The sequence below is a fragment of the Pyxicephalus adspersus genome, chromosome 4 (assembly GCF_032062135.1).
Source record: "Pyxicephalus adspersus chromosome 4, UCB_Pads_2.0, whole genome shotgun sequence".
In the NCBI taxonomy this organism is placed as follows: domain Eukaryota; kingdom Metazoa; phylum Chordata; class Amphibia; order Anura; family Pyxicephalidae; genus Pyxicephalus; species Pyxicephalus adspersus.
The window spans coordinates 64,609,409-64,622,977 of record NC_092861.1 but is presented as its reverse complement, the minus strand read 5'-3'; the positions used below and the strand labels follow the sequence as shown (position 1 = coordinate 64,622,977).

Here is a 13,569-nt window from a genome sequence, read left to right as displayed (position 1 = left end):
TCTTGATATTCAATGTGCAAAGTGTTCTGGTGTTTTAAATAGAATATGAATGTGTTCACATGGTGTAAGGAGGTGTCAGATTCATATACATACATATATATATATATATATATATATATATATATATATATATACACACACATATGTGCTGTAAATTTGTTGCTGCAGGTGAAATTTTTGAAAGATTTTTTTTTTCCACTGGAATAATATTTCTTGACTTTGGCCCTCGTGTGAGGTAACAGTTTGGATATGTAAGCATGCCCCAAACTGTCAAAAAAAAAAGTATGAGTGACTATCTGCACATGTTATGTTCATCTTGCCCTGGGCTAGTTAGTGAAAATTGTATCCACACCATTTGTGGTTAAAACTTTCACTGTTTTTTTATAGTGTGTTTTTTAAGCAAATTGTTATGTGCTAGTGGGTGATTGTGTGAAATATTATATCTTACTATTAAAGGTACACTCTACTCAAAACTAAGCATGAGATGTTTGCAGGAAGTACAGCCTGTCTCCGGCAGGTTTTTCATGCATACAATTGCGTGGTGCAGCAGTCCATTCAACACACACTTTTCAACATTTTTTTGTGATATACCCCAGCCAGAAATTAGATTTAAACCTGGCTTCCAGATTTAGATGCATTGGTGGTGGAAGGAGAGGACACATTACATATAGAAAGCACAGTCTATATGAAGTTTTCGCTGGATTCTGCTGCAAACAACCAGATTCCATTTAAATCCCTCTCGCCTTGCATTCGGCAGTTTCCAGGGCCTTTATTAACCATGCTGTGACACAATGTGGGTGTGGATTAATAGCACTGAATATTGAGCTGGGTGTTAAGGGGCACAATTGGAGTCTGAGTCTTTGCTCTGTATCTGAATCACATGTCTGCTACAGTCTTTGAGGAACGATATCAGTGACAGACCCCATACCAATAATCAACCCCCAGTGCAGACTTTAGTTTGCTTCTTGTAGACGTGATCAGACGTTTACAGTCAGAGACACCGGGCACCCAGGGCAGGACTCAGTTACAGACTTATTATTGCAAACCTCACTAACAGACCCCTAGTGCAGACTCCCAGTATATAACCTAGTCCAGACCTTAGTAACAGACCCCTAATGCAGACCTCCGTGGCAGACCCTTAGTGCACACGTCATTGATAGGCCCTCAATGACAGACCCTCAGTATAAACCTCAATAACAGAACCCATTAGACCCTAAAAAATAGACCCCTTGTCATACTTGTCATCCAAGTAGTAGAACCCTTAGTGACGGACCCCCAGGACCAGACCTTAGTGACAGACCACACAGTACAGACATCAGTAACAGACCCCCAGTAATCAGTAGAAAAAACTAAACTGTTTTCTGAAATCTTTCCCTAATTGCCGCTCTGCCCTTCCTCTCTGCTAAGACTAAGTAGAGTCTGTATTGCAATAGGATTACTCTCCACATAACCAAGCACAGTATCAAATGTTTCACCACTTGGCTACTGGAAACAAAAAAAATTGCGGGTTACTGGGGTTCTATTTTAAACTTCGGACAGTCCTTCAGAATTTGGACAGTTGGGAAGTATGAATTATTTTTACTGCCAGTCACTGTAACTGCTGTATAGGTATACCGTCTATAGAGCGACATGTGACAAATCACCTGCATCATATTACAGTCTAGTGCTTAGGTTCTGAGTGCCCAGTTTCTAGCAGCAGAAGGCCTGCAAATCAGTGTAAACTTGCTGATATTAGTGGTTAAAAGGTCCAGAGATTGCCAGTGGCTTTGCAGAGGGTACCTAACTCAAGGTGGGCTTTTGGTATTAGTATGGTTTAATATTTTCTGCTTTAGCACAGTTGCAGTGTTTGCTGGGTGTGCATTTGTAGCTAACTGTTTCTTGCACTTATTTCCCAGAATCATTTTTCATTCTTTTACATTTGTTTTTGTTGCAGAGTTTAGGGTTGGTGATGACCCCCTTGCTCTGTCTATCTGCATTTGTAGGGTACCTGTTCATTGTTTGAGGCGCAATGTGACGTCAGTGTAGTGTTGAGTTGAATGAGGCAACCATTGCCGAGCCATAGGCTTCAGTATTGTTTCCACCATTACCAGCTAATAACAGTTCTAGTTAGGCACCATTAGGATGATCATTATTTTACAAATTAATGTCTCTTTAAAAAAATTCACATGAATGGTCTGCGGGATTTAAAATTACGAATTAGTGGTCTGTGAGGTCCAAACGGTTGGCGACAGCTAATATACAGTATTTATTTTGCTATAAAGCTAAAGTGTGGTCCCTCCCCTTATGAATTTGATGTCAAGATTCTCTATCAGCCTTATTTATTTTTTGTTTTCCCTGAAATTTTTACATGCTAAAGTCTAGATTTTATTCACACATGATTTATGAGATGAAACGTGGTATGTTAGTTAGCATCAATTGTGTTTAGACATTTACTGTTTTCAAACTACAAATTACTAATTGGAGTAATTCACCTCCAAGGCTGGTCTGTATTAATTGGATTAGAATAGACAACTACATAGACACTACATTGATTATTCTTATTCAGCAAAGTCTTGGGGTGCCCAGACACATGCACTGGGTTTCAGTGCAAATGTTACTACATAGTTTGCATAGTACTTTTACAACAGGACATTTTGGGGTATTGATGAATCTCTAAAAAAAAATCTAAATTACCAAATATGTGGAATCTGAACATCTATCCTTAAGTGGCTGACAGTGAATCCAGTCTCAGAGTGGGGACATCAGTACTGCTTGCATGACAAAGTGATTACACTTTCTACAGACAGAGAGATCAGAAACCCATTGTGTCCTAGGTAGTGGCTTTGTTGCCTTGTTCTGCTTGTGGTTAGAGAAACACCGCTCTGTGACAATGAATACTTGTTTTTAAGATTTATTGTATATGATACACATCTCTCATTTAAAACATTTCTTCTTCTACAGCTATAGAGTTGTACATTCAGTATAAAGCAGAAGTTAGAGAATGAAGACCTTTTTTGTATAATCTCTTTTGATGTAAAGGAGACAAAGGTTGATGAACTAATTCTGGGTGTGGGGCTATAACAAAGAACTCCAATGTACACTAAATACATGAATAAAACAATTACTGCCTCGGTTTGATGTGTAATATATTACCCTTTGGTAAAAGATCAGATCTATGCGTAATGCTGGCACAAGACTAAAGAGACTGCAAGCCATGAAAGTCCTGATTTACTACACAATCTCATAGCAGTACACATAACATTCTGTTCATGAACATTAGTTATTTCTCTACATGTGTCTTGTATGTATTGTAAGTAATATTTTATAGAATAATAATATGTGTCTGGCATGCCTAAATTTGTATGAAGCTAAAACAAAACCAAGGGAAGTAACCAGTCTATTTGAGCTTTCTGGTTATAAATGAAAAGATTACCCCTTGACTGCTTTCTATTTACAGCAGCACGCCTTATTTCATCTCTGTTGTTATTTTAACGTGTAGAAGATAGTCAATTTCAGTCGTTATGAAATTAAAACATAAATGTGTGGTCATTAAAATTCTTTTTAATTTTTTTAAACTCAAGTGTTTTGCAGTGTTAAAAACTGGCAGCTAATAACTATTTGAGAATAGACTGAGCCAAAAAGAAAGGGACCAGCTGACAGTCTGAAACCAATGGGGCCCCCAAGCATCCTAAACAACCTTGCCTCCATCATTTCCATCTACCGTCTTATAATAGAAAAATTATAAAGTTACTTAAATTATCCTTTTAAAAAAGAAGAATATGGAGGCCACCACTTGGACCTCCAACCGAGAGGTTACAAACCACAGATCACAAACCATGTGCTGAGAGCAGGAAAGGTGTTGGAGGAGTTACCAAGTTAGAAAAAGGGTTAGGTGACAACAGAAACTGACTGATTTGCTGAGATGCCTATATGATAAAGAGTGATAGGATGAGCAGGGAACATAATGCCGGTAATCAAAACATTGATCAATAACAACAAGTAGAATTGGTAGACTTAAAGTGAATTTTTTACATCAGAGCCAGACACCCCTATTCTACTGTTGCTGCAGGTAATAAGACAATCTAGGTAATTAGATAAGATGAGCTAATTGAGTGGGTTCTTCCAGTGTGTAACCTGTTACATCCACAGTTCTGCTTTCACCTCTTAGATATGAATTCTGTCTGAGGATCTGAGAGAGTAAAATTAGTTTTTACACAAATAGCATTATTGGAACAAAAATTTGAAAGATAACTATATTTTGTTGCATTTCTATATCAGTGTTTGACTACCGGGTATGGAAATTCTTTGCAGACTTTGTAAGGACTGCATAAGGCTGTGACCAGTTAGTCCACAAACTGGCACTCGTATATCTACAGTCAAGCTTTGTTTGATTTTAGACCAGGGGTCGGCAACCTTTACTATCATAAGAGCCATTTTGCCCCCTCTTCCACTAAAGAAAAATAGTCTGGAGCTGCAAAACATAACACAGTTTATAAACAAAAACAGAATATAACAAACAGAAGTGCAGTATTCAAGTTTAGGCCTACTTTGAAATAAATTAAACACTGAGCTAAGCAGGTCTTTTTGAGTCCTGTAGACAAAGTAGACAATTTGAAAAATCTTTAAATGCTTTCTAAATTTGGAAAGCATTTAAAGAAAGAAAACAATGGTTTTGATTGAATGCAAGAATAATGTGGAGCATTACTTAAGTTGGATAGTTCATATTTTCCTATTTTATTATCAATTATTTTATTTAAATTCACTGTGATCATGATCAATCTAATCCAATTCATATGATAATATACTTATTTATTTCAATGTATGTTTATCATAATTCATTATCCCAAGATCAATGCATAATTGATCAGGTGATTAATATATGATTAGTTGATATATAACTGAAAAATCCATAATGGCTAATTAAAAAAAAATGAATGAGGATATATAATCAAATTCAGATATTAAAGAATTAAATTAGAGCGCATGATCAAATACCTCTATACCTAAAGATATTCAAAAAATCAATTAATGCATTATAATGTTGAAAAACTACTTTTAAAATGTTTGATCCCTTCATGAGCTCCTGGTTCTCTGTTAGTTTAAGAGCCGTGCGACTTCACTCAATGAGCAATTGCCCTTAAGTGCATCTAGTCCCATGTGGCGCTATGATGCACCTTGATGTTTCTTTGATGCTTACCCGGGAACACGTGGGACACGGGACCCGTATCAGCGAGGGATTCTCTTGAGACCCACGCTTATGGCTCCGCCCCAAACCAGGGATGCCCCTGAATGGAAATTCTTTTCCTCTGCAATGCATATGGTGGAGAGGGAGTGTCCCCTCACCCCATCGGCAGAAGTGTCAACGCTGGCCATGGTAAATAAGCATTATTCTTTTTTTTTGTTCTTTTCTTTTGTCAAGGTCGAAGGGAACCACAACAAGGAGGCTAAAGAGCCGCGGGTTTCCTACCCCTGTTTTAGAGAGGGGAAGGGTTAGGACACCTGTGAGGTTTTTACTGCTGTCCAGGGCTCCATTAGGGAGATTTCCTCTTTCTTCTGGAGAGAAAGCGTTACCATAGAACAAGAACAAGCTGCCAGTGTTTCTAAAATTACCCTATTTTACTTCTATTTGAAGGTAATTGAAGGGCTAACCTGTGAAAACTTAAGATACATGTTTAAATTTAAATATGTTTTTGGGGATGATGCATTCAAACATGGGGTCTGTGGATCCATGCACTAATTCATTAAGTTGTAATGGGTCATGGGGAATAATGAATGTTGTGGTGCCATGTAATAGGGGCTGGTTGATATACTGATATAATGCCTGTGCAGAACCTTTTATGAACCTGCCATATTTAAACCTTTCCTGAAGATTATTCCTATTTCTGTAAAATCTGTAAGTTTATTTACAAATCCCGACTTAATAGGCCTCGTTTATTAAAGCTCTCCAAGGCTGGAGAGGATAAAATTTCATAATTGAAGCTGGGTGATCCAGCAAACCTGGAATGGATCTGGTCCAGGGTTAAAACATTTGCTAGCAAACAACAAATGATTTTGATGGAATCCATTCCAGGTTTGCTAGATCACCCAGCTTCTCTGCTGAAAGTGTATTTTCTCCAGCCTTGGAGAGCTTTATTAAATCTGACCCCATTTTATGGAGGGCAGAGAACAAACTGTGGTAGACTGTCACAAAATTAGTCAGAGAATTAGTGTCAAGATAAAGCATTCAATTACTGATAAATGTGATGTAGATGTTTTAAAATAAAAGCTTTAAATAAAAACCTCTGGTTATAAAAGTATATAGAGCAGTGTTTCTTTACTTTTGTAACATGGGGGAAGCCTCAAAATAATTTTCAGGTCTTAGGGAACCCCACTATAATTAATATATCCACCGCTCACAGTACATTACCATGGTGGGGAGTGGGAACAATGGACCTGATTTATTAAAGCTCATCAAAGCTGGAGATAATACACTTTCATCAGTAAACCTGGGTGATCCAGCAAACCTGAAATGGATCTGGTCCAGGATTGAAAAAAATTGCTAACAAACAGCAAATGACTTTTAAGAATTCCATTCCAGGTTTGCTGGATCACCCAGGTTTACTGATAAAAGTGTATCCTCTCCAGCCGTGGCCAGTTTTATTATTCAGGCCCAGTGCCTCTTACATTGCTGTTCTAGTTTTGTGTACGCATTTGCATTAGGATGCAATGTGTTACCCCTCTAATCTTGGAAACAACAAACATCTTATGGAAAAACCATCAAACATCTGGAGGAAAAACCAAACCACCAAACTGCAGAACAAAGTGGTTGGCAAACACTGCAGTTACCATTACAAATCACACAATTGAATATGACAGTGAAATAGTGAGAATGTTGTCTACTATCTAATTGCAACTTAAAGCATTTGCAGTGTTTCTTGTAGCATAGATCATAATACAGACAAAACAATAGTCAGTGAGCTATAGTGATTCTAATGTACATAACTGGTGTAAGCTGTGCATTGTTATATAAATACTTCTATAAGTATAAATATTTAGCATTGTGCATACTTGGATGATTATTAATCAGATCATGCCGAGGCCTGCTGCACAGCTAAACAACACATCTTCAAGTTATAACCATTTTATTAGATGGTATTGCACAGTGACTCATTGTTTTATACTTTTTATAAACAGTTACATTTAACCGATGTAAGGATTTCTTTATTTCATTATGTTTTCAGACCTTCTCTCAATTTTGTTATATTGCAGCTTGATGCTACAGTGCGTTAAATTCTTTCTTTCTTAATCTACAAACTGATATAAACTGATTGGGCACACACCCAGGCCTCATAGCTGACAATGCAAATCAGAGCAAAACCAAGCCATTGCACAAATATGTAGAAGGTTACAATAAATGTCTGCTGCAGTTTGGCACAACCAGAACTCTTCCAAGAGCTGGTCATTTGGTCTGAGAAACCAAGAGAGAAGCACCTTAGTGAGAGTGGTGACCAAGAACCCAATCGTCACATTGAGCTTTAGAGATCCAGTGTGGAGAAAGGACTAAGTTCCAGAAGAACAACCATATCTAAAGCCCAATCTGGGCTTTATGACAGAGTGGCTAGGCGAAAGCTTCTCCTCCTTCTTGGTGGTTGCAAAAAAAACACCAGAAGGACTCTCAGATTGTGCTAGAGAAGGGTATAAAGGGGAGTATGTGTAGGAGAGGGTATGATAATGTCCTTAGGTAACTGGTAGGGGATGAATAAGATCTGGGCACTGGGGACTTACAGGAGACACTCCCTAAAGACCAGTTTTATTTATATATATACACATACACACAAAGCTATTTCTTCTCCTTCCCCACCAGGAATCATATAATCATATACCATATGTATAGTTCCTTTAGGATCCAGACCCCCATCCCTGACACCACCTATTAGTAGTATTATGTATTTAGCTAGTACTGATATATTGCACAGTTCTTTGCAGAATCCCAAGTTCAGATGAGCAGTGGGAACAGGAGTTCCTGGACAGTTACCAGCAAATGGCACCTTGCCTGCCTCTTAGCTGCCCCAATCACTGTGCTAGTTCTTAATGAACCGATGGGTGAACATTTTACTGACGATTGCACTCAAATCCTTTATCAATGGAACTCCATTATCTATGAGCATAGTTTACCGCAAAACATTTGGAAGACAGCTCAGTATAGCACCTGACTTACATGTAAGGCTTGAGAGTTTCCAGTGTCGTGAGCTAGATCTGTGTATATGTTTGAAATTACCTGAATAGATGATATCATTCATGTATTTTTTTTATTAATCTTTTGAATGAATCATCATACACTTCAATTTCATTTTTTTTTATTGTTTGTGGGAAGGAGGATATAAATTATATAAATTCTTTAGCCATATTAAGGAAAACGTTTGGTTGTCAGATTAAGGTATGTTGCTGTGCAGCGTATTTTTCAGGGAGTGACATTAGTTGGTTAATCTGAGAACACTAATTAAGGAAAATACAGCCTGCAGTGCTCTGCTGTGAGGAATTTGGTTTAATTATTTTTATTACTACTCAAGTAATCATTTTTTACAATATTGCTTCCAGCAAGATCATTTGTTGTTTTACCTACAACAGTTTCCAATTTCATATGAACGTAATCCCAAATGTTTCCAACAAATCACACCAGTACTCCAATATAAATCCCAGGTTTATATTTCATTTAAAGAATACCTTTATACTTTAAATATACCAATAAAAAGTAATATTGTAATTTGTTAATGGAAGCACACATAACAACACCTAATAATAAAAGTGAACAGAACACTAAATTCTAGTTAACTCTGATCCATGTTCATATAAGATAATCAAAGCCAAATAGATACCAACTTACAGTATACTAATACTTTCTTTTTAGTTTGTTAATGATTTTTTTTTAATTGATTCTATAATCACAGTTTTATGATGGGAATGCTGCGTTAACTGAACTTTATTTTTACTTTTTAATTTCACTTAACTGCATAAAAAAAATTTCAAGTGTAAACCATGTAGTAATGTTTTATTGGACAATAGGGAAAACATAAATATAACTTAGTAATACATACTTATGTTCTTTAAAATGCTGCAAGAACAGTAACGTACCTGTTGATCTGCCAGAAATCCAGTGCGCTGCTAACTATTTGACCTGATAACACAGGAGGATTGGTTTACTAAATTAGTACAGCATGTTTTTACTTTGAAAAGTACATAATTTCACTTAGCGCAGTTATTGAGGTGAAAATGTGCTGGATGACAATCATTTAATCATGTGAAAGCGAAAAGCCTGTTTTTTTCTTCTTTTTCACTTTTTACTAATTTTTACACTCAGCTAAATAAAAATTCCAAAGTTAACATTCCAAAACTCCAAAGTTAACATTCTCTACTTCTTTCATAAATCAACCCAATTACCTTTATTGCATTATACATGTCATCGGCTAGCAACATTGCTAAGAAATCTGAAATGTAGTTTTGTCAGCCTTGCCTGTTAGCCTATAGAACACCTTCCCCTTATGTTATGGAAATGAGTGGAGAAAGTGTTCTCAAATCCAGCAGTGGGCAGGTGAATGTGTTGAAATTTTAGTGTAGCAGAGTCTGCTTACTATAGGAAATTATAAGCCCACTGTGTTTCTTTTAACATAAACATATATCTTTCTGTATTTGCTTTATATTTGGCTACAAAAACATGTGTTTCTATTGTTTCATTTTTTTCTATTTTGCCTAAATTTACACAATAAAGAACATTTGTCTAAAACACATTTAAACTAAATATGACCACGTTTGATTTTTTTTTTTTGCATTAAGATGCCCCAAGTAAAATGCCTAAACCATTCCTAAAAATGATTAATGGTAGTGTGGATATAGACTGCAACTTTTATTTAAATCTGTGTTGAAAAGTTGCATAGACTCAGAACTGTGAAGTGTGCTTTGTATATGGTTGGTGCAGATTTACATATATCTGCTTCCATACTAAATTTAGTTTTACATTGTAAAACTAACCTAGACGCTGACAGACTTGGTTGAAGCATGTTACCGTACATAGAGAACTGCTGCTTGTCCCTTTTAGAATCATATATCATGTTACAGTGAGCAGCATTTTTCAATTTTCTCTTTTTCTAAATTAAATGTTTCTTTAGTTTAGCCACCACCAAAGAAATACTTTTATGTGACTGCCAATAGTAATTTCTAAATCTTACCAGTCAGGCCTTAACAAATGTTCCCATAATTTGAAAGCCAGCCCACAAAATATAGCTTTGATCTGAATCCGAACCTGGCTCTCTCTACTCTCTAACAGATGATTTGCTGGCATGGTGCACAGTACTGGGCGCCCATATAGAAGGTTCTGCGTGAGTGGGTGTAAAGGATAGACATTCCTGTAGCCAGGAAACATTTTCCAGTTGGTAAGGAAACCTGGCAAATGGGATTTTCCAGCCCCGTTACCAATTAGTTTACCAATTAGTTAGTTTTCGGAAAATGACAAGGTCATTATTTTGTAAATTACCCAATGCTCTAAACCAGACAATCAAAAAGTTTTTTTTGTCTTTTGTCACCCTGCCTTAAAGTAGGACTATGGACTCCCAATAAAATATGTACTGCAATACTGTTTTATAAGTACATCTGTACCTTACAATAAAGTCCACCTAATGCAGATTGCTGTGATGGTGTGACAGCAATGCTTTACTTCCCCCGAGTTTTAGGACATGGAGTTGCCACACTCATGTAGGCAGTACATGTTTGCACTACAGTGTAATGTTGGAAAATGTGTGCAGGGGTGTTGCTCTGTCACTGCTTATGTAATGACTGTCTGGATGCACCAAGTCCTGCTCACTACTTTCCTGTTTGTATCTGAAACCCTCACACTGTGGGCTGCAGTGTCTGGAAGGGGGAGCATCTAAAACACAAATAAAAAAATAAGGGCCAGTCAAGGAAGGCAAATATTTTTTTGTTTAGTTTATGAAACTAGTTAACCCCCCTAGCGGTAATCCCGAGTGTGACTCGGGGTGGATTTTACTGGTCCCTGCAGGTCCTGGGGACATGTCCTTCTCCTCCGATCTCCACCCGCGAAGTGGAGAGACGAAATCTATGGGGGTTTCCCAGTGACGTTGGCGGGAAACTCAAATAATTTTGTATTGAATTCAAGAGAAAATAGTTGTATTGAGTCCAATACAAAGAAATATTCATATAATATATATATTCATATTAAATATATATTATATATGCTACTATACAGTTACATTACATGTTTAAATATTTTTTTCATTTTTGTAAACAGATTTTTATGTTTTGTTAATTAAAGTTTATTAATAAATTTAATAAATATCAGTAAGGTATGCCTTAGAGTTACAGCCTACAATAAAAAATACTTTTACATGCAAAACATTGTACTGCTTTTTGCAAGGAAATTTTGAGGGAATCAGGCCACTAGGGAGATTAATGGATTTGGGGTTTGTTTAGATTGTCACACAGAAGGTGCCTTTACATGTATTTTAAAGTGAACATGTGTTTGTCTCTGCAGACCAAAGCATCAATTTTACTTTCTCCCAGCTCCCCAACAGCGCACACTTACCTATTTTACCTTTTTTCTACTCATTAGCACCAAACACAAATTAAATTAATAATTAAAGTTTACACAGGGCTGACATTCTCCTTACCCCCAAGTGCCTATTTTGAGGCCTTGCACCATCCATATCCTTGTATTGCAAGGAGGAAGCTATGAAAATTGTAAAAACTGTTGGCTTTACAATTTAACTAAACTTTCTAAATGTGTAATGTTTTTTTTTTGTAATTTGTTTTTTCCAGGCCGGACCTGATTGACATGGATACCGTTGCTGTTCAAAGCAACATTACAAATTTAGAAAATGCTTTTTATGTAGCAGAAAAACTGGGTGTCACAAGACTTCTGGATCCTGAAGGTAATTTCATATCTTTTAGGAAGTGTGAACAGAGTGGGAACTACCAATATATATTTAATTTCTTTTCTTCTACATTTTAGACGTAGATGTTTCCTCCCCTGATGAGAAGTCAGTGATCACATATGTCTCTTCAATGTATGATGTTTTTCCCAAGACACCAGAGGGTGGGGAAGGAGTTAGTGTAAATGTAAGTAATACAGATTTCTTAAGAACCTATCTGTGCATTACGTAACTTGTAAAGCTAAACTTGCAGAATAAGTGCTACAATACCATAAAAAGGAACATGCTAAAAAGGTTTGGGGACACAATAGCAAAAAAAGATGTTAAAAGATCTTAAATGGTATTATGTGGTATGTGTGGTTGGCACCAACCGACAGAAATGGAGCCTTGTCTAGCATTTCAAAAGCACATCAGCAGCCCTGAGCATCTGGTTTAAATCTTTGAGGGGCAGCAGAGGTGAAACTTGATTCACACGGAAGATATAAGTGCTTATTTTTCAGTGTTTCTTCTCAGTGAACATTAATGTAATCAGTGAGCACATAAAAGTCTTACATTCTGGAATTTTGCACAAGACAGAAGACTCACAATTAAAACTAATACTGAATAGAGTCCTAGAAAGTGAAAGAAAATTTCCGAAAAAAATATTGCTTTTAGAATGGCTTCTGAAATGCTTTTTAAGATTTCGATGGAGCCTTAAAGGGAAACTTTTCTAGATATATAGTAACTTTTTGATAGAGAAGTCAAAGGTTAAGATCATTGCCAGGTTTATACTGCTCTCTGTGTGCTTTTTTTGGATATCTAGTGAAGTCACAGACCACAATGGAAAACAATTTTGTATTAGTCATGGGGTAGACATGTTTTCTCTTCACTTTTTGTGCTGTATACTGCCTACTAGGACATCAAGTGATAAGACACAGACGAGACTTAAACCAAATAACAAAAGGAAGCCAGCACTCCCTCATTTGATGTTTGATTTACATAATGTTATGGCTTGTCTTAGCACCCATCTGCCTGGTTGTTTCTAACTCCTAAATTCAACTGGGATTCCATTAAGTGCTTTGGAGGCATTCAAGCAGATGACTATTACACTTTACTGATATAAAGTTTATCCAATTGTTTTTGGTACTTGGACAACAAGAGCTTTATTGTATTTCTCTTTGCTGTAGGATGTTGAAGTAAAATGGATAGAATATCAAAATATGGTGAATTACCTCGTCCAATGGATAAGGCACCATGTAGCATTAATGTCTGAGAGGAATTTTCCGAATACTGCTGTAGAACTAAAGGTAAGTTATTTTTATGTTGTACACAGCATATTACACATTAGCAACTGATGTGTAAAATGTTTCATGGTATACTTGGATGCCTATTTTATTTTCATTTTTGTTTTACATCTACAGGCACTTTATAATCAGTATTTACAATTTAAAGAGAAAGACATCCCACCAAAAGAAAGTGAAAAGGCTAAGATCAAGCATCTGTACACAATGATAGAAGTAAGTATGACTGTTATGTTTTTTATCCATTGTAATGTGTACAGGCTCAGCTTTGTGGACTTTGAGCGCATGGACTTTGGCGTAGGGTGGCAACATTTCCTGAGAGTGGCCAACAAAGAAAATACTTCTTCCAATAAATTTCTTCTGTGCACCCAGTGGAAACAGATAGATCCCAA

At 36.6% G+C, this 13,569-nt stretch overlaps 1 protein-coding gene across 1 annotated transcript in view; it reads left to right on the top strand.

Annotated features, from left to right (window-relative positions):
• DST (dystonin) overlaps positions 1–13,569 on the top strand; it is a 278,032-nt gene that overhangs the window by 124,720 nt on the left and 139,743 nt on the right. The window contains exons 10-13 of the mRNA XM_072410183.1: positions 11,785–11,897; positions 11,978–12,084; positions 13,064–13,183; positions 13,298–13,393. Of these exons, the coding sequence (XP_072266284.1) occupies positions 11,785–11,897; positions 11,978–12,084; positions 13,064–13,183; positions 13,298–13,393 (436 nt within the window). The remainder of the gene's footprint in view (positions 1–11,784; positions 11,898–11,977; positions 12,085–13,063; positions 13,184–13,297; positions 13,394–13,569) is intronic.